This window comes from Hippichthys cyanospilos, chromosome 15, assembly GCF_059441005.1.
Source record: "Hippichthys cyanospilos isolate Australia breed blue-spotted pipefish chromosome 15, RoL_Hcya_1.0, whole genome shotgun sequence".
Lineage (NCBI taxonomy): Eukaryota > Metazoa > Chordata > Actinopteri > Syngnathiformes > Syngnathidae > Hippichthys > Hippichthys cyanospilos.
This window is the reverse complement of record NC_142383.1, coordinates 11038691-11059931: the sequence shown is the minus strand read 5'-3', so window position 1 is coordinate 11059931 and position 21241 is coordinate 11038691. Positions and strand designations below refer to the sequence as shown.

The following is a 21241-nucleotide window of genomic DNA, read 5'->3' as shown; positions in this document are numbered from 1 at the left end:
GGCACCGCTGACCAGCTGTCCCCTGCACGCTGATCCCCGGGCCGCAGTTGCAGCTCCTCCAAGACCGCTCACCAGCTGTTGGGCCGGGCTTGGAACATGGAGCGAGCATCCAGGAAGGGGAGGATGGAAACAATCAATTTCCAAATGGGATCATTTAGGACACTTAACAATTGCGCACATGGCATTAATATTTCATCTCGTGCATTGTTTATGGAAAACTAAGTGCTGGTGCTGCTGTTAATTTAGGAAATTGCTGATATTAAAGAGTAAGAACCTGCAACCTCCCTATATGATTTAATTTCCTTTTTCAGAAAAAAATATGACACCCGTGACAAATGATCACTTTGTCCGATTTGATATCCGTAATGTAAAATTCAAAACGAATGAAAATAACCCTTAATTTAAACACACATTCTGTACGTAAATTAAATGCAAACAACTTTGGGAAAAGCAAAAGTTGCCCCTTTTATTTAACCTATTCGTACTCACCAAAGCGAACTAAATTAACTCTCAAATAATGCAACGAAACAGTTGTTGCCTCTATTTGAACTGATTCCTGCAAAGTTTAATTAATACTGTTCCCTTTCTCACTGACACTGATGACACGTGTAAGGCTTGATTAAAAATGAATATTAACTCTTACTGTGCAGTCTTCTAAATGTAATATAGACATTGTATATTTACCGTGTGGTTTATCGTCTGTAATATCGAGTTATATAACTGCAAAATGGTTTTTACTTATACGGAAATTACGCTTCGTTATTTTATACTATTTAAAAAAACAATCACACCTGCAAACATCCAACACAAATCGTGTGATACCTAAATACACACAAGAGTAAATAATGTTTATGCTTTAAGATATCAGTTTCCTTTTTAAACAACTTTGTTCTAATTTGTTGTTGAATATATATAATTTGGGGGTTTCTGACTGATGCTCTCTTGAGAACCCTATAGTCACACGATTAAAAACAAAGACTTTTATTTCCACATTTATAAAAGTATTTTTTACATCAAATCCATCCTGTACCGTCTGCTGTAAATTGCACCAGAAAATAACTCGAGAAACGGAAGAGAAACGAAAACCACTCCACAAGCTTGCATCTGCAATGTTACATTTTTTCACCAAAAGCGAGGAAAACAGTTAAGTACGGTATTGTGTGAACTTAAAGAAAAAGAAAAAAAATCACATCGTCTTTCCAAATACATGAAAAGCAATCAACAGGCTATTTGTACCAGCAGGTGCACCTTGCTCCCATCATTTGCAGTTTTGTTGTTTCGTAGAAAGGGATAAGGAAAATAAAATAAAATAAAGAGGAAATGGCTAAAGTGAGAAAAAAAAGAATTGTCACTGAATTAATTGGCATTTTTCTGCAATTAAAACCCCAACTATAAAAGAAAACATTTCGAATGTATTGATTTTCATCCTTTAACAGCTGTAAATTATATTTGGATTGGCGACACCCTAAATGATTAACTGCAATTGTTTGAAAAAGACACCGTATGGATTTTAGAAAGAAAGAAAAATCTCTGTCCAATGCAATGTAAAATATTCTTATTTACATGTTTTCACATTTCAACATAGTGCCAAGTCAAATTAGCAATTTACAAGAAAGCAAAAGTAGCTTTTGGATCATACAAATTAAAATTATGTACTCAGGTCGTCGCAATAATAATAAAAGCATGATTTTTTTTTATAAAGCAACTACAATAATAATATTGGAGTCATTTAATCGAACGAAAAAAACAGTGTATAATGGTGCGAAAATATGTAAATAAATACATAACTTAGAGCCTTTGATTTATACAGAAATATAAATAAGCCATAAATAAGTCTGAAAAAAAGGGGTGAAATTGCACGAGGTGATAACTTGCCTCCTCAATGTTCAAGTCTCTGGTTCGCACCATAAAAGCTCCTACGAGTTCACTTGTTTTTCTTTTTTTTCTTTCTTTTGCTTGTATGGTTCTATGCTGGGTTCCGGCTCACCGCTGCTGGGCGGGCCGGGAGAGGACACCGGACATGGGGGGCAGCGGCGGCGGGGGTGGCGGCTCGCTGCCTCCTTGCAGGCCGTGTAGGAGGATGCGGGGTACTAGGGGCCTCTGCAGGCTGGGCGGGGGTGCAGATGGGCCCCTGTAAAGGTATAGGGCCGCCCCTGGGTCCAGGTTAGACACCAGGCTCTGCGGGTAGAAGTAGGGCGACGGGAACATCCTTTGCAGGGCCGAATAGTTGCCAGCCTCAGCCAAGAGTTCGAGTCCCACCGCGGTCTGCCTCTTCCACTTGGTCCTTCAATGATGACGTCAACAGTTACACATCGTTAACCCTTGTGTTTATCTCCCTAAGTAAATGCCGAAATGACCATTTATTTATTTATTTACTTATTTAATGTTTAAATATTTATTTATTTATCTTTAATAGTCTCGAGTTGTCTCTTGTATTCACACCCAGACACGGCGTGCACTCCGCGCAGGTGAATAATTCATATTAAAGATAATTGAGGAGATATAGTGGTTTCTTTGAATTATTGATACACACACATGCAAGCCATGCATAATTCAAGACCCAAAGTGTTGTTTTTTTGTGTTTATTGATGACATTTAGATGCCCGAATGTTCGAAGCTGCTAACTAATTCATCCTTAGCTAACGCAATTGAAAACGTATATATTTTCCGCATTACATGTCCATTTATAAAAACATTATAACCGGCCTCACTCATGTTAATGACGTAAAAAAAAAAAAAAAAACTTCGATAAAAAAAAAACAACTTTGTTAAACCAATCGACAAAGCCTTTGTCGAATTTTACTATGTAAATTGGTTTTCCTGCCTTAATTTAAAAAATGAAAGTTTACTCTAACCTGCCACAGTATTTCAAATTCGTCCCCCCCAAAAAAGGCATATATATATATATATATATATATATATATATATATATATATATATATATATATATATATATATATATATATATATATATATATATATATATATATATTATATTATATTATAGTTTTGTATTGATTTTTAGAATAAATTAGATTCTTTCATACCTCCGGTTCTGGTACCAGGTCTTGACCTGCGTGTCAGTAAGGTTGAGAGAGGCGGCCAGCTCCATGCGGTCCTGGACGCTCAAGTACTTTTGACGCTCAAAGCTGCGCTCTAGTTGAGCCAGTTGGTGGTCCGTGAAGGCCGTCCGGGCCTTTCGGGGCTTCTTGAGCCGCACCTGGGGACTGTCTCTGCTGCTGGAGATCTCTCTGTCGCCCTCCTCTTTAACTAAATAAAACAAATTGGAAGATCAAAAAATGTCAGAAAAAATAATATAGTATCAGAAAAGCTGTTTTGGTGATTTTGTTGCGCTTTAGTGAAAGGTGATATATGTATTTTTTTCCGATTACAATTTATTTACAAACTGCAGCACCGTCATTATCGTTTGTCTACTACATTTAGACTTAACCCTTTGAAATCCAAAGTACGAAATTGCACCAAACAATATGGACACTATGGTTTTTTTCGTAACATTTTCAAGACATTGAAATATCAAAACTCAAATTTTATTAAAAAAGGATCCAGCGTATAAAGGAGAATGAATATTATTATACTTATTTTCTATAAGCATCATGGCGGTTTTGCTCTGCTTAATACATTTTGTTTTCGCATACTACAATTGTATATACGTATGTTCCATATGTACGATTCTGACCGTTTGCAATTGCACGAAAATTCGGGGCTTTTAACATTTAAAGAAATGTGTGAAATACTGTTTTTTTTTTTTTTTAATTTGTAATGTTGGCAAGGGCTCTTTATCAAATGCATTTAACTTCATAATGTGTAATCAAATGCATGCCAGCAGTGTGATTTTTGCTCCCCCTCATGCGTGTCAGGGCGAGCAATTCGGTTTTAATAAACAAAAAAAGAAAGAAAATAATACGAGAGGGAAATCTTTTTTTGGACTAGTCGTTTCTTAAGCAAGCAGCAGCAGCACAATAATCCGCCTAATTGAGCCACCAGGGAAAGGACGAGCGACCGCGAGGAACTTCACACGAGTCGCTCGGGCCTCGAGCGCCAGCAAATGTGATTAGTGGTGCCGACAAATTGCATCAAATTCGCTGATATATTGGAGGAGGACGTTTCGGTGGGAAATCAAAAGCTGGGGAGAGGCTCGCCGTGGTCCCCGCGGCTTCTTACATCAATCAGCAGACAGAACACACTCAAGACTTGACCGTGAATACTATAGCTAGGTTCGCTCAATATGACGCAGACGACTGCATCGTGTTCGTGCTTTATTTTTTTGCATGCATATAAGCTTAATATTTTTGCTCAAGTCGATGACCTTGTTTTTCTTCATCATTTTTTTCGTGTGTGTGTGTGTTGTGTGTGTATGTGTGTGTGTGTGTGCGTGCGTGTCTGCGTAGTTCTAATTGTGGCGTAGCCTGCAGCAGTGGACTTCATTCCACCAGCCGTTTCATTGAAGTGTCAGTGCGTGCAGGTGACATGTCTGTTATGGCTGACATGATTGGAAACAGATCGAGCTTTCATGACTTTTATCTACGAACATGCCCAAACTCCTATTTTGCCCATCATGTCATTTGTTTGAAATACAAAGTCCAAAGTTTGGAAACAGTTATCGAACTTATGAGGACATATTGCCAGAAATATTTGGAGAAAAATATTTATTATGTTAAAAAAAGGAATATCATTTGGATGATTCAATAATGCTTTGCACCTTTATTTTCTCAGTCAGCTTGATTTGCAAAAGGATGGGTTACGACATGGGATGGGACCTTCCGCTCACAGCTTTGTGCATTTTTTAAAATAAATAACTTGATTTTTTTTTTTTTTTACTTCAAGTGTTTCAAACTTTCGGCTGACACTATATAACCTAGAAGAAATGAAACACTGTAAATAAGAACGACCGTATTAGCACAATAGCAAAAAAACGAGTTGTTTTTACTTGAAGATCAGTAGCATGGTTTGAAATTAATTAATGGTTTGAAAAATATAGTACGCTACAAGGAGCCATTTTCCTATTTTATTTCTTTTTTTATTTGGGACATGCATTCTTTTTGATGAAGATGCAACTCTAATTCTGTGCCGCAAGCGCAGGATTGATCAAAATCCTGAATCAACATTTGGTATCCTAAATATTTCAATAATACATTTCTCTGAAGTATATTTGCCTTTTTTTAAAATTAATGCATCACCTCTTGTCTGTGGTGCAGTTAGTAAAACTGTTTTTAAACTTTTAACCTGTTTTTTTTAACACGTAATTTTATGTCCGAAATGAACTCGATTTTTTTTTGATATAGTCATCGATTTAACTGCAGTTAAATTTATTTGTAAGCGTGTTTTTTTTAATTAATTTGAATGACAGAAAATTAAAACAGCGGTCTATTCCAATCCGTCTTCAGTTTGTGCACGAATGCGTTCTGACCTTTATATTCGCTGTCCGAAGACGAGTTACTGTGTATTTTCTCCATAAAGTCGTCGGCAATCTTGGCGGCCAGCCTGCCGGCCTCCTGCGTGGGTTGTCCGTTACTCGAGTAAGGCGCACAGGCGGCCAGAGGTTTGCAGTCCGCCAGAATGTCTCTGATGAGGAAGGACGAGGTCATGGTCCTCTGCTGGGAGGCGGCCGAGATCCCGGGGCCGTGCTGCAGATGAGGCGGCAGGCCGACCCCGTGGCCGTGGCCGTGGCCCTGCCTCGGCTCGTCGGCGCACTCCCTCCGGGGCGAGGGCGGCGAGGAGCAGCCGCTTTCCGCGTCCGACCTGGGGCTGAACTCCAGAGGCGAGCGGCACTCCCCCGCCAGGCTTCCCGCCTTGGAGAGCGGACTTCCGGGTCTGTGGGACAGCAGCGAATCGATGCCGAAGCTGGAGCCGTTCGCGGACGCCTCCATTGTTTTGACCGCTCGGGGGTGAGGGGGCGGAGGAGGGGGGGGGACTTCCTCAAACTACCATTTGATATTTGCGGCAAGTTTGATACTTGGTCCGGAAGATGTCCTTGCACGAAATATATATTTTTTACTATAATAATATAATCATATGATAGTCCCTGGAGTCGTCCATTCAGTTCCACCGTCCACTTGGATGTCTTCGCGAAACTCTGACGATTTGACGCAAAAACCGGTTCAGCACCATGGACAGCCACCAGCTGGATCTCCTGGTCGTCTCATTCTTTAGCGAGCCGGATCGCGAGCGCGCCAAGGCGAAACACGCGGATGCGCGCGATTGCGGTAAAGTGGGTTAAACAGTTCCAACTAACGGCGAGAAGGGAGGAAGTGGTAAAAAATGGAACTTGAGGAAAAGTCAGGAGCTATAGGTTTTAAGAGGGTCTCGTCCACGTGAGTCCCCTGTGACACGACTTGATTGGCTGACGGCGGACCTCCCCGCACGCCCCCCTCCCTCCAAGCAGCCCCTCCCCCTGACGTCCCCTACCGGGCTCATCCTCACTTTGATAAAAGAGACAGTGGATTCATCAGGAGACTCAGATCCGAGTGTTTACAGGCAATTTTCACACTGTTTGCTTTCATTACATCATTGATGAGGCTTCTAATGGGGTTATTACGAGGAACTGCTTTTCTTCCTTTCAACGGATTGTTTTTTGTTTTGTTTGTTAGTTTTTTGCATCCTCCGCGGCTTTATCACATTTGGGCATTTTATCGTCATTTCCAACTATATATTTATGATGAAACGTCATATTTTAATAGTGTTGACAGAAATAAAGCTTCCAAAGAAGCTCCGAAATAAATTCGTTTTTTGATTTGATTTATTCATGCCGACTGAGGATTGTTTTCTCGATGCATACTTGTCTCGATACATTTTCATTAAATAATTCACTCGCATTTTGAATTTTCTTTAATGTTTAGTGTGTTTATTCTTTGCATTAAAAATACGGTCGCACAAAACTAAAGTTTTCCTTTCCTTTTTTTTTGTTTATATTTTTTTCCAAATAGCCACAAAGGCCTCGCCTCCGCGCTGTCAACATTTAAAGCACAATAACGCTCTAATAGTCCCTGGTAATTGTCAACAATAAGCACCAGCATGAAGCACAACTTCAAGGCTTGCGAGTTGCCATTGTGTGCTCTTTTCACCCTAACAGGCATGCAAAACCATTGTGCGCACTTTTAACTGCACAGTTTGCCCCACGACGGCCCCGACACCCCCTAATAATCGAACACACACACTTTCACGCACACACACACGCGCGCACACACACCATGTGACCACCAGATTGGAGGCGCGCGTCGGTCCCAGACACCGGCAGGTTAGTGAATCCGCTCCTGGCTCCCATGGGGTCCCATCACGGTTGCAAGCTGTCACAAGCGAGGCGGGGACCAGCCTGATATCAGGCAACGCACACCCAGTAGCCTTGGCTGAAGATAGAAGCTGTGGTTTTATCGTGCTTTTTTTTTCCATTGTAGCACCTCTTTTTTTTATTTATTTTAGCTTTAATGTCGGGTCTAAAATATTTTAGAACGAGGTTAAACTACACCACTTGCCTTTTGTGAATGTCTGATGATGTGTGTGAAACTTATAGTGTACGTCTCCGAAGTATAGTTTGTTAAACTTGAGAGGAAAATCAAACTGATTGTGTCATTTTATTCCCAATCCAATTAAATAGTCCAAATTTGTTTAGCTGATGAAAAAAACTAAAACACGTTTGCCAGAATTACCGAAAACATGCTCTATAAATATATATATATATCTGCAACGATGATTTGATTAGTCAACAGATAATCAATAATCAAATACGTATACTTATTTTGGATAATTAATATTTTCAAAACCTAAAATTACAGCTTCTCAACAATTTATATCATCAGATTTCTGTATTATAATCAAAATAAAACTTAAACATGTCTGCTTCCAAACTGGAAAACTGTGATTAACATGTATTTTCCTCAAGGATCAAACATGTTAAAAGAGATGGGATTAAAAGTAATGCAATTATGGTTTGAAAAAGGACTGACCCAATATTCGGGTCATGGTGCCCCAATGTACTGGGTTGTTTTGCACCAACCAATTCCACAAATGTCTCGTTTTGAACAAGACAACATCAGAAATTAGTTTTATTTTGTATAAATAAACCCAAAAGGTTGTCTCAAATTGACCCAGATATTTGGTCGAACCTTTTTTGACCCGTATTTGGTTATTTTTCACCTAACAGTTTTTAGATTTTTCTTACAAAAGCATAACCAAACTGTTAATGCATCATCTGCTATACTTGAAATAAAAAATCAGACTCTTAAATAAAGCACTCTGAAAACAGTTTTGATAAGAATAACTAAAAATTTACAAGTTGTTTCATACACAACAACCCAATTTTCGGGGGATATCTTTTGTAAAAAATAAAATAAAAAAAGAGTGGGTGTTTTGTGCAAAACAATTAAAAAATTTGGCTCAAATTCACCCAAATATTGAGTCGATCCTTAAACAATTTTTGGTTTGAAAAACATTATTGCATTTTCTGCACTATTTGAAATAAGGGTCTTATTCTTTTAAATAAAGAACTCTTAAAAACATTGGGTCAAAAATACTGCAATACTGTGTCAACAATTGAGTGACTGAATATTTGGGTCAGTTCTGCATTGTTTCATTGAAAACAACCCATTTTTTTTTTAGGTTGTCTTGTTTAATCAAATTTTAAAAAATTTATAGGGTGGGTGGGGGGTAGTTTTCCGCCAAACAATACAAGAATTTGTGGCATATTGACCTGAATATTGGTTCCAATTTTTCTTTCTTTGTTTTTTTTTTTTTTTTTTTTTTTTTTACTCATAATTAGGTTATATTTAACCCAACAGTTTTTGGAGTGGATCTCTGACATGATGATCATAATCAATGTATCATAACAAAATTATGTGTGTATTTTCCAATACAATTTGAAAACAAATGTCATATATTTGAAAAACTGGGAGGAGATTAAAACTTGAATCACTGATGTAGGTTATTGACCAAAAACCTGTATTTTAACATCCGTTTCATCACTTAATCGACAGAATAATCTATTTAAAAATAGAACATGAGTTGCACCCCTATTTTTATATTTACTGTTATATGAAGTTCTGTCAAACAATCTGTAGCTCTTTTTTTAGTATTTGACTACTTTATAGATGTAAAAGTTTTAAAATGTTAATCTTTTAAAACTTGCTTGATCTGTTGTTTTCATACTATGAATATCCATGGAAACAACAAGTCATGCTTCAATCAGAGCCAACAAACGCTTGAATATTAGCAAATCTTTATTGACTCTTCAGAATTGGTGCGCTAAATAAATAAATAGAGAAAAAAATAAATAAATGCAAATTTTTGGCACTGTTTGATTTTTGCAAGAATACCTTTGGCACTCTAACTCTGGCTGGGATTTTTTCTCTTTTGGCTATAAGAACAGATTTAATATCTAAGTATTAACAGCCATTGTTATTATTTACAATATTGGAAGCAAACTCGAGATCAGGCAGCAGGTGGATTTTTTCCTTAAGCACTGTCAGTTTTGATAGCCTATCAAGACTTTGTTTTGTTCCTCACACTTATTGGAAACGTGCCCATAAGCTTTTCTAATAAGGCCTGCTGGGCCTCCTCAGCTTGCTGCATTTGTGGGAAAACAAGTGAGATGTTTTATTCCCTTGTTCCCGTTAAAACAGCTCCCAGGTAGGGTTTGTAATATTGTTTGTCGTCTTTGAATAAACTTTGGCATTTCTACAACATCAAGTAACATGTGTAAAGACACTCCCTCCAACAAACAAATAAGACTAGGAAGGAAAAACAAAAGCGTTCAATGCGGATGCGGTGATGTAAACGTGAACCAGTCAGGGATGCAAATGGTGCACCTGAACGCCATCAGGTAGTGGAGTTGACAGAAAAATAATGAGAACCCACTGAATCTTTTATAAGGTTAACAGTCACATTTCCCAGTCAGCTGTCACACAAGAAAGAATTTAGCACATGCGCGCGGACCAAATAAACCTTCATCGGCTCATTAATGCTGACGGGGCCCTGGACCGGCAGCGCCGCCACCACCTTCGTTTTGTGTCGGTAATTTGCGGCGGAGACAGAGCCCCTTCTCCTGGAGAGGTAGACGAAAGGAGGTGGAGGCGAGAGAGGGAGGGAGAGGAAAAAGGGGAGGGGAGGTGGCCAAGGGAGGAGGGGGTAGGGCTTGCGGAAGGATGGCGAGCACACCAGGAGTGTGATTCTCCTCTAATTGGAAGCATTGGGCATTGTCAACAGAGGATTTTCAGCTGCTCGCTGACAGGTAAAGCCGTCAGAATGATAGCCCACTTGTCAGCGCAAAAGACCAATAAAAACAAACCACTTTTGATTTAATTGGAGGCCTAACCATCATGTGTGTGTGTGAGAAGGAGACAATGTGTGTTGCCTGCAGGGGCCAAGGCCATGGGGAGCCGGGAGAAAGCGCTAAAGATGAGTGGGGGTATTTGTGAAGGAAATCATCACTCTTACCATCAATGCGGTTTGGCCCTTCCTCCATCTACGCCGGCGCCAACTTTGGGGCCGGTTCTAGGACATGCTGGTATTGACCCAGCCTCAATCTTTGCCCCATTTTTAGCATCAAATGTGCTCTTTTGATATTGATGCCATCCTTTCTAGAAGATAATGTGGTGAAAAGTTTGAGGTTAAGCTCAGTCATTAGTGCAACATGTGCACTAAGATGCCACATGGGTATCATGCAAGAGCACTTCACCAGACCACAGTAGTAGTTGGTAAAGATATTTCATGTCAGCGATACACAGCAATATTTATTGGCCAATGTTTGAAAGGTCTATAATTGATCCATTGCTCACCCTATTTTCAATTGTAATTTGAACTAGTTTTAAAGCATACATTGTTTTAATTTTGTGTGGGAATAGCGCTCTAATTTTAATGCAGTGCTTCTCAATAGTGGGGCGGGCCCCCCTGGAGGGAGGTACGGATCACCCCAGGGAAAAGACTTTGTTTTTGTCATGTGAAAGGTGGTTGCAATAAAATAAGAATTTTCATCTTTCTTTTTTTTAGTTTCAGTCACGTTGATGTACTCTGTTTTAGACTAAGCTGTAACCCATATAAACACTGTAAAAAATAATTAACAGTTCTTAAAAGTTGATTTGTATTGCTTTTTTCTCCCGTATACTTATACACTTTTTGTAGATGATAATCTTATTTATAGTCAGCATGTCAGGTAGGGGGGGGCTCACATCTGAGTGGAGCAGTTGATAAAAACTGGGAAAAAAAGCACTTTAAGTTAGTATTGGACTACAGCTCAAATTCTTGTTCCAAATATACATTGTTCATAACTAATTTCTTTGCTGAATTGGGGAAAGAACAACCTTTTTTGTTCCAATGGGACTATGACAATGAGTTTAGTGTTATAGTACTTGATCACTAAACAAATTTGGGGTGAATTAGACCAGAGATAAAGAGTCATTAGGCTTTCTTTCCTGTCTTTCAAGAAACTCAAATGCCCAAATTTAGTTAAAGTCACAGAAGAAGTGAAATCTGTGAGCACGGCCGCTGTCATCAACAATAATTTCACTTTTGATTGTGGATTCTTGCATACTTTGATTTGTCATGTTCAGCTTCAACTGTCATGTGCACTGCGCTAAAAATAGTAATGTTTCCACAGCCGGAGCAAATAATAATTAAAGTTTCCTTCATGCCTACAGGATCGCTGGCCACTTCGCCATTCCGCACCGCTCGCATGCCCTTTGTAACCGGTGTTTTATTATTCTTGACAGAGTTCAGCGAACACATCTGGTCAGGATGAGGCGGGACGCAGGGGTGGGTGCCAAGAGGCCCGGAGGTGAGTGAGGAGCCAATGGAGAAGGGTGTGGCAACGCCGAGGACCGAGAACCGCAAACATCCATCATCATCAGGCCTCATGAGGAATGCCAACTCCCTCAAACCGGGGTTGACCTTTAACCACTTGAGCCCAACAGGAATGAAGTCAAGGAGATCCGGCAATACTGTAAGAACTCATTTCAATCTATTTTCATTTGCATGCCTTGATTGACTTGAAGCAATATTGCACTTCATAAAACACTTTTGATTAAAAAATATGCCACTCTCCTGAATAGTATTTTTGTTTGTCTGAAGCCAGATCTAAATTCCAAAAACTACATTCGGATTTTATCATCAAATCAGATGGTACACATTCAAACAGTTGGCTCTTGAACTGCCAAATGTTTATACATGATATATTATAGATTTCCCAATCTGTTGCATACTTCAGGAAATAGTCAAACATATAGTTCGGTGAAAAAAGTCATAGGCCTCAGCTGGATTTGTTGTTTTGATGATCTTTCACAGCAATGATTTTCACATATAAGAAATAGATGTCATGAACAGATTTAGCTGGATTTTGCAAAATGAACCGAGAAGTGAAGTATTTTGTCTATAAGTAACTCATTCACTCCCAAAAATGTATTTATACGTATTTACGGTGTCCAGACATGTACTCCAAGTTACTGATTTTTTTTTTTTTCAAATAATAGAGTTGAAAGAGTAGATAGCGCTGTGTGCCCTGCACTTGGCTGGCAACTAGATCAGGATGTCCCCCGCCTATTGCCCAAAGTCAGCTGGGATAGGCACCAGCAAGCCTGTGACCTTTGTAAGGATAATCGGCTCTGGAAAATGGATGGATGGATGGATAGATAATTTTTCATGTACAATTATCTCTGAAAATGACATCAAATGTGCTCAAGGCTCTGGTAACAATAAGTCACAACTCATTTTTTTCGCTAGGGTGTGATTGGTGGTTCTGTGCCCTGAGCATGTGATGTAATTTTCAGTTAACAGCAATTAGCAAAACAGCTTTGTAAAATGTATTAATTGTACATGAAAAGTAATGGTTAGCAAATTATTTATAGACAAATATGAAGGTATTACTGCTGAAAGTCAAAATGAGTAAAGTATTACTTTGACTGCGGTTGTCAAGATGGAAACAAAACACAGCTGATGAAACCGACGTATCGCTGGACCAATCATGATGAAATGATTTTTGGCTAGACTGGATGGTCAGTGCATTATTTAGTGCAGTGCAGGTTCAAATCCAATTCTCACAGGTCTAGAAACAATAATATTAAAAAAAACACACACACACACACACACACACACGCACACACACCATAAAATCATTCTACAATACACGGCAGATGCACAAGGTCTTTCCCTATCATCCACTTTACATACATTACATATTACATACTATAATACAAGTCAGTAGTACTCAAATGGAGGTACGTAAGGTTTTAACAGGGTTTCTGCATGTATCATCAAATGTAATTTAATACTTTTAGATGGCCTGAGAGTAACAGGGATTTGTTTTACTTTTCAAATCAAGAGCAAATCAGTTGGAATGTGAACTGAATTTATTGCTTGTTACATTGACTCCTTTGCAAAATGTCTGCCTTTATCTATAATATGGGAGTACGTTGTCGTCAGTGACACAATTTGGGTTGTCGTTACTTGGCTGAAAAAATATTGTACATGATGTACTTCGAAAAAAAAAAAAATCACTGATGTAGTTTATTGACCAAACAGCATTATTGAGTACATGCTTTTATTGCCACTTAGCTTTAGGATCTATTTCCCCATACAGATTAATTTATGTCATGGTCCAGGTCAAAGTTCAATGTTAACCTGTCATGGCAACCCCCTCCGCCCGCTTTTCCTGAGTGATGATGTACAGTATGAGCGGGTTCGCTTTGGCCCCCCCGCAGCTGCCAAAGGGAGATGCACACAAGCTGGTAAACACAGTGGAAATTGGGCTTCTTACAATGGTGCCAGAGGTTCAAAGTTCACTTCCAGACCTTCCCTTTTACCTGCCGTGGGGAGACAGTGGACAGTGACAAGCTTGGCCCCGGCCTTTTCTCCTAACGTGGGAAGATGGGGGCTCATTTTAAACCATCAAGCTCGGACCTAAGACTCACCAAAAAGAACAACAAAGACATTTCGTTGGTATTTCTTTAGCATCAAAATACATTTCACATCCTGAGCAATCAGTGATTACCAGTATTTCTTTAACCCTTGTTATGCTAAAGATCGTATGTACTGTATATATATATATATATATATATATATATATATATATATATATATATATATATATATATATATATATATATATATATATATGCGTCATAAAGGTCAGAGAAATGGCAAGAATGTTGATAATTGTTTTCTAAGGTAAAAGCAAATTGATTCAATATGAATTTAATAAGCCTACTTACATGGAGGACTGCAGAAATAGAAGAATATTCACTCTTGACAGGTTAAAATTGCATGAAATTGGACATTTTTAAAGTAAACAGGATTCATGTACTGTTTTTTAAGTATTACATTTTATTTAATCATTGTAAATACTGTATAGTATTAGATAAGTTGTCAATTATTATTAAAAATGTTGAAACTCCAGTTGGTTTTCTTCACAATTTTTCAGAACATAAATGTCCTAATTTCAAAAATAAAACAGAGAAAGAGGCGACTCAGATACTGAAGTAAAAGTGGCCAAATATTTAACTATTGACACTGTTTCAGCCCCCCCTCCCTCTTTACATAGGTTATTTCCTTTTTTTTTTTTTTTGGAACCGATCACACTGACATACACACACACGCGCACACCAGGATCCCATCGTTGCTTTCTGGCCTTAAACTCCCCGTGTTCTAATTTGGCCAATATGCAGGTAATATGTGGGGTCGCAACATCTTAATTATCACACCGCCTGTCAGTGGATCCTCCCCTCCACCCAGCCTCCAGCCCCCGCCTGCACCCCTCCCGCCGTGACTTTTATTGCTTCATTAGTATGCTCCACATGCCACGGCACACACCCACACTCTGCAAGCCTTCAAACCTTAACAACTTTTGGCAGCTCAGAGTGTGAAGGGACGAGGAGGGACTCTCGATACTTAAAGCCCATCTAGGTTAGTGACGCTTGGGATTTTTTTTTTTTTTTTTTTGGAAGGTCTAAGTTCACACCTCAACAAAAGGTTTTTGCAGTTATTTCTAACTGTCAGATCAGAAATGAGCATCACTGCTATGAATCTGTATATATCGTAACATAAAGGCATACAGCATTCTGCAGAGGAGTCACATAACAGTAATGTTGCATCATGTTTCAATTAATTTGCTTTTGATTGAAAAAGAACACCATTAAATTAGATTTATTGATGCCAGCAAAAAAAACAAAACAACAACAACTGTTAATTGGACTTCATTGTGATCTGATCAGCTTGATTGTAACATTATTTGCCATTTCATGCAAGATTGGTCCATAATGTGCTGAATGATCAATGATGTCATTAATCGTTTAGAATTAGATGCTACAGTATTATTTGTCTTGCATCAGTTCTGTCACGGGGGTGCACGGCGGGTGTGAACGCCGGCGTGGTTGCGGAGGACCCAAAAGCAGGGGAGCGTCGGGACAGGGGGTTGATGAAATCCATGTTTATTAATACAACGAACGGGAACAAAAAGCGGGAAAAACAGGACGGCAAAAACTAAGGGCGCAGGCAAGCTGGAAAAACGGAAAACAAACACTACTGGCAGGCTGGCAGGAATACACGAAACTGATGGGCGAGACGAGACGGGACTACAAGACGACAATGACCTGACACGACAGAGACAATGATCCGACACGGGCTGTAACAGACACTAGGCTTAAATACATTCACAAACTAATCAAACTAACACATGGCAGCTGGGCAGGGACAACAGGCAAAGGGAGCAGATTGGAGGACACGAGGCGCAGGTAACAGACAGGTGGACTAAATCAAAACTAACGCAGGCAGACGCGACAGGGGCAGAAACCGGAACTATAAACGTAAACAGAAACAGAACCCCTCAAAATAAACCCACAACCCAACAAACCATGACAGAACCCCCCTCTCAAGGGACGGATCCCAGACGTCCCAAAACAAACCGACAAGCAAACAAAACCGAGGCAGGGTGGGCGGAAGGGGGACCGGAGGAGGGCACAGGAGAAAAACAAAAACAGTCCAAAGGCACCCCTGGTGCCAAACGGGATGCACCCGAGGGGGAAAGTCCAGAGGACGACCCGGTCGCCAGAGCGAGTCAGGCGGGCGACCCGGTCGCCAGACGAAAGGTGCCCTGCGGGGCGAGTCAGGTGGGCGGCCCGGACGCCAGACAAGAGGCGCCCGGCGAGGCGAATCAGGCGGGCGGCCAGGACGCCAGAGCAGATGTGCCCGGCGGGCCGAGTCAGGTGGGCGGCCCGGACGCCAGACAAGAGGCGCCCGGCGAGGCGAATCAGGCGGGCGGCCAGGACGCCAGAGCAGATGTGCCCGGCGGGCCGAGTCAGGCGAGCGACCTGGGCGCCCGATGGCGAACAGCAAGCCACCCCAGGTAGGCTTGTATCCCGGTTGCCCCTGAAGATCGGCAGGCGGGGCGTCAGGCGAGAGCGGAGACGTCAGCAGGGCGGCGTCAGGCGAGAGCGGAGACGTCGGCTGGACGCCGTCAGGCGAGAGCGGAGGCGTCGGCTGGACGCAGTCAGGCCAGAGCGGAGGCGTCGGCTGGACGCCGTCAGGCCGGTGCGGAGGCGTCGGCTGGACGCCGTCAGGCCGGTGCGGAGGCGTCGGCTGGACGCCGTCAGGCCGGTGCGGAGGCGTCGGCTGGACGCCGTCAGGCCGGTGCGGAGGCGTCGGCTGGACGCCGTCAGGCCGGTGCGGAGGCGTCGGCTGGACGCCGTCAGGCCGGTGCGGAGGCGTCGGCTGGACGCCGTCAGGCAGGTGCGGAGGCGTCGGCTGGACGCCGTCAGGCAGGTGCGGAGGCGTCGGCTGGACGCCGTCAGGCAGGTGCGGAGGCGTCGTCGGGGTGCCATCAGGGAACAGCCACTGGGTGCAGACCACAGACACGAGTGAGAGCACAAGACTGACCTGGGACAGGGGCGACCACAGGGAACCGTCTGGCATCTCTGTCGTCTGCGGCAATGGTGGCATGGCTGACAGCTCAGGCGACTGCCGCGCCGAGGCTGGCGGCTCAGGAGGCTGTGGCAGCGGCGCAGAGGCTGGCGGCTCAGGAGGCTGAGGCGCCGTGGCTGGTGGCTCAACAGGCTGAGGCTGCGGCACCGTGGCTGGCAGCACTGGGAACGGCAGGCTGGACAGAGACAGCCACTGGGGGCCAATCAGAAACGGCGGGGATGCCAGGAGACTGACTTGGGATGACTGAGGCAGACGGGCGACTGGCTTTGGAGTCAGACGGGCGACTGGCTTTGGAGGCAGACGGGCGACTGGCTTGGGAGGCAGACGGGCGACTGGCTTGGGAGGCAGACGGGCGACTGGCTTGGGAGGCAGACGGGCAGGGTTCACAGAGCCTGGGGTCCGGCTCGCAGGGTGCACAGAGGCCGGGGTCCGGCTCGCAGGGTGCACAGAGGCCGGGGTCCGGCTCGCAGGGTGCACAGAGGCCGGGGTCCGGCTCGCAGGGTGCACAGAGGCCGGGGTCCGGCTCGCAGGGGTCACAGAGGCCGGGGTCCGGCTCGCAGGGGTCACAGAGGCCGGGGTCCGGCTCGCAGGGGTCACAGAGGCCGGGGTCCGGCTCGCAGGGGTCACAGAGGCCGGGGTCCGGCTCGCAGGGGTCACAGAGGCCGGGGTCCGGCTCGCAGGGGTCACAGAGGCCGGGGTCCGGCTCGCAGGGGTCACAGAGGCCGGGGTCCGGCTCGCAGGGGTCACAGAGGCCGGGGTCCGGCTCGCAGGGGTCACAGAGGCCGGGGTCCGGCTCGCAGGGGTCACAGAGGCCGGGGTCCGGCTCGCAGGGGTCACAGAGGCCGGGGACCGGCTTGCAGGGGTCACAGAGGCCGGGGACTGGCTCGCAGGGTTCACAGAGACCGGGGGCCAGCTCGCAGGGGTCACAGAGGCCGGGCGCCGGCTCGCAGGGGTCACAGAGGCCGGGCGCCGGCTCGCAGGGGTCACAGAGGCCGGGCGCCGGCTCGCAGGGTTCACAGAGGCCGGGGACCGGCTCGCAGGGTTCGCAGAGGCCGGGGACCGGCTCGCAGGGTTCGCAGAGACCGGGGACCGGCTCGCAGGGTTCGCAGAGGCCGGGCGCCGGCTCGCTGGGACAGGGGCGGTCTGCCGCCTTGGCGCTGGGACAGGGGCGGTCTGCCGCCTTGGCGCAAGGACAGGGACGGGTAGCCGCCTTGGCGCAGGGACAGGTAGCCGCCTTGGCGCAGGGACAGGTAGCCGCCTTGGCGCAGGGACAGGTACGGGTAGCCGCCTTGGCGCTGGGACAGGTACGGGTAGCCGCCTTGGCGCTGGGACAGGTACGGGTAGCCGCCTTGGCGCTGGGACAGGTACGGGTAGCCGCTTCAGCCCGCCGGCAGGAAGTTTGGGGAACAGAGACCGGTGGTACAGACGCGACAGGAGCTTGGGACAGGGGGTTGATGAAATCCATGTTTATTAATACAACGAACGGGAACAAAAAGCGGGAAAAACAGGACGGCAAAAACTAAGGGCGCAGGCAAGCTGGAAAAACGGAAAACAAACACTACTGGCAGGCTGGCAGGAATACACGAAACTGATGGGCGAGACGAGACGGGACTACAAGACGACAATGACCTGACACGACAGAGACAATGATCCGACACGGGCTGTAACAGACACTAGGCTTAAATACATTCACAAACTAATCAAACTAACACATGGCAGCTGGGCAGGGACAACAGGCAAAGGGAGCAGATTGGAGGACACGAGGCGCAGGTAACAGACAGGTGGACTAAATCAAAACTAACGCAGGCAGACGCGACAGGGGCAGAAACCGGAACTATAAACGTAAACAGAAACAGAACCCCTCAAAATAAACCCACAACCCAACAAACCATGACAAGTTCTTCATTTACGGTATTTAAGTCATTTAATTAAAATATACTAAAATACTAATATAATAACTGTTAGTTGTTGCAGCAATTATTTGTGTCTCAATTTGTTTTTGTTTGACCTGACAGACCTTTTACTTTATGTCTGACCCATTCTTGAATGCTTGCTAGAGATCATTGTTGTTTTTAAACTGTGCATCTCTGTTAGTTTGAAGATGGTAAAGATGCCGTGTTGTATAAAGATGATATAAATATGTTTGTTGATATTCTATAAACAGTATACATGTAGATGCACTAGGTAGATATTTTATTTAAATAGACATATTGCCACATCCTACGATCGAGACTGGCCCAGAAAATCTTGATTATGTAAAGTCTACTGTTAATATCTCACATAGCTCCTGAAGTGTCTTTGCGTACCCGTCGGGAACCTGGAACCACATTTGAGAACCGCTGTTTCCCTTTCTTTTTCCCCTCATTTGTTTATTTTATGTTGTCTTTAAAACTAACACCCCTTCTTATTTTAAATGGACTATTTAGCTATAACAGAGGTAATCCATATCACCGAGCAAGTCAACGTTCATATTTCGCCTTGTCATTTTCAGGTTCCACATGAAGGCTCCAGTTCATACCTGTTTGGATGAATGCGAGCGCGTTAGATTTCCTGTCACAAGCATCCATCGTACATCTGAACAGGTAGGCTATAGTATGTCCAAAGTGTACTCGTTGTGTGTGTATGTGTGCGCGTGTGCCGACAGTGGAGGTGTTCAGCGCACAGAATAAGACTCCAGAAAATGCTCATTAGAGTTGACCTTGACACTCGGAGCGGGCGTTTGATGGATCGGGTACAGGGCCAAACAAGCCCCTGGGGAGCCATGATCTTATCTCTTATTGTACACACATACACTCCTCCCTCCTCACCACTGACCTGCTCCCCTCACTGATACACACACACCACCGTCGTCCACCCTCCACCCGCTCACACTCCTGTGCTCTACACGCATCACAAGCAGAATAAATCTGTGTCTGGCAGAAAAGAAAAAAAGTGAGCGGAGGTGGCCGAGGCGAGTGGGGGTGAGGCCTGGGAGAGTAAGAAGGGAGAAGGTAGTGCTTTAAGAGAGATTGGGGGAGGACGGGAGGTGGGATGACAGGAGGGGAGAAAAACACACACAGGGCTAAGAAAAACCAACACCTCACTAAGATGTTATTACACACGTACGGCTAGTCGTGTGTTTTTTGTTTTTTTTGTAACTCAACCGAGTGTAGGATAAATATTGGTTTTGGATTTAGTTAATTAGTTTATTCATTGAAAGGGATTATATAAAAATGAGCAGATTTGCACGAAATTGCAAATCTTTTGTGTAAAGGTAATGTATAAATAACAACCCAATACATTTTAATAAATATCCATGAATATTACTCCATTACATTACGCCAACTAACATGAAATCAACCCTGTCTTAAAACTAAATCAGTCGACTTGTGATCAGTTTCAAAACTGGATTAACAGCACCAAGATAGGAATCTTGTGTTGACTTTTTTTAAGAGTGTGAATTTGTGAACATCCCCTGGGGAACAGGGATTTTGGTTGCCAGTGTGAGTTCTCATTTTTATAACTGCAAGCCTCATTTGAGTATAAAATGTAAAACCAAACAAATTTTGTAAAAAATGCAACTTATAGTCTGAAAAATCACGCGCTTAGTCAGAAAATGATCATTCTGATCCCTTTTCCACACCTACCCAAATCCCAATTGTAATCACCAATGATTACACAATCCTCGTTGACAGTTTAACCCTTGTGGCATTATGTTACAAATCGTGGAAATTCCTTTGATTTTTTTTTTTTAAATGATATCACAAAAAAAAAAAATCATTGGGGAAAAAACACTAGGGAGCTGAAATTTCCAGCAGATGATTAAAACATGTAAAATTTCAAAATACAATGATTCTCACATTTTTATGTGATTGCAGCTGGATGTGTGAGATTTTATGTCCAAAAACCATCACTGCCCAAATTTTGGACCGTAATAAAACCATTCTAATTACAATTTTTGAGATGCATTTTTGAAGGGTTTATTCCATTTATTTTCGTGCAATTTTTGCAACATTCCATTGAGCGGCAGTCAAACTATGTCAGCAAAAAAAAACAAAAACAAAAAAAAACTTTGTTGACCTATGTTTCACCTCAAGACAGTAGGTGGCGGTACAGACCAGTTAATGGCTATGTCTTAAAGCGTCATCATCACTTCACTGGCTACAAAGACAAACTAAACCATTTTTCAATTTTTTGTGGGTACCGGTACAAATGTATGGATAGAACTGATGCCACAGAACAATTTGAGTGGGTGAAAAAAAATCCTAAAAACTTTAATTATTACGCCTATAGAAGCATTTACAAAATTAGGGGAAAAAATGCAATGCGTAGAGTTTGCAAAGTGTGC

The 21241-nt window shown here is 43.1% G+C and overlaps 1 protein-coding gene across 1 annotated transcript; it reads right to left on the bottom strand.

The window, feature by feature from the left end:
• Window positions 1-965: 965 nt before the first annotated feature.
• barhl1b (BarH like homeobox 1b) lies at window positions 966-6299 on the bottom strand. The gene is made up of 3 exons (XM_088434120.1): window positions 5429-6299; window positions 3048-3270; window positions 966-2284 (listed from the first exon to the last, which is right to left on the bottom strand). The coding sequence occupies exons 1-3, from the start codon at window positions 5886-5888 to the stop codon at window positions 1984-1986; spliced, it is 984 nt and encodes a 327-aa protein (XP_088290246.1). The 5' UTR covers window positions 5889-6299; the 3' UTR covers window positions 966-1983.
• Between the last annotated feature and the right edge of the window lie 14942 nt (window positions 6300-21241).

Bases quoted from the DNA above. Each gene is read 5' to 3' on its own strand.
- barhl1b (XM_088434120.1), bottom strand. From the start codon at position 5,888: ATGGAGGCGTCCGCGAACGGCTCCAGCTTCGGCATCGATTCGCTGCTG. The intron at 3,271-5,428 runs GTCAGAACGCAT...TGTTTTATTTAG, and splicing joins TTCGGACAGCGAATATAAAG to TTAAAGAGGAGGGCGACAGA. The intron at 2,285-3,047 runs GTATGAAAGAAT...TCATCATTGAAG, and splicing joins ACCTGGTACCAGAACCGGAG to GACCAAGTGGAAGAGGCAGA.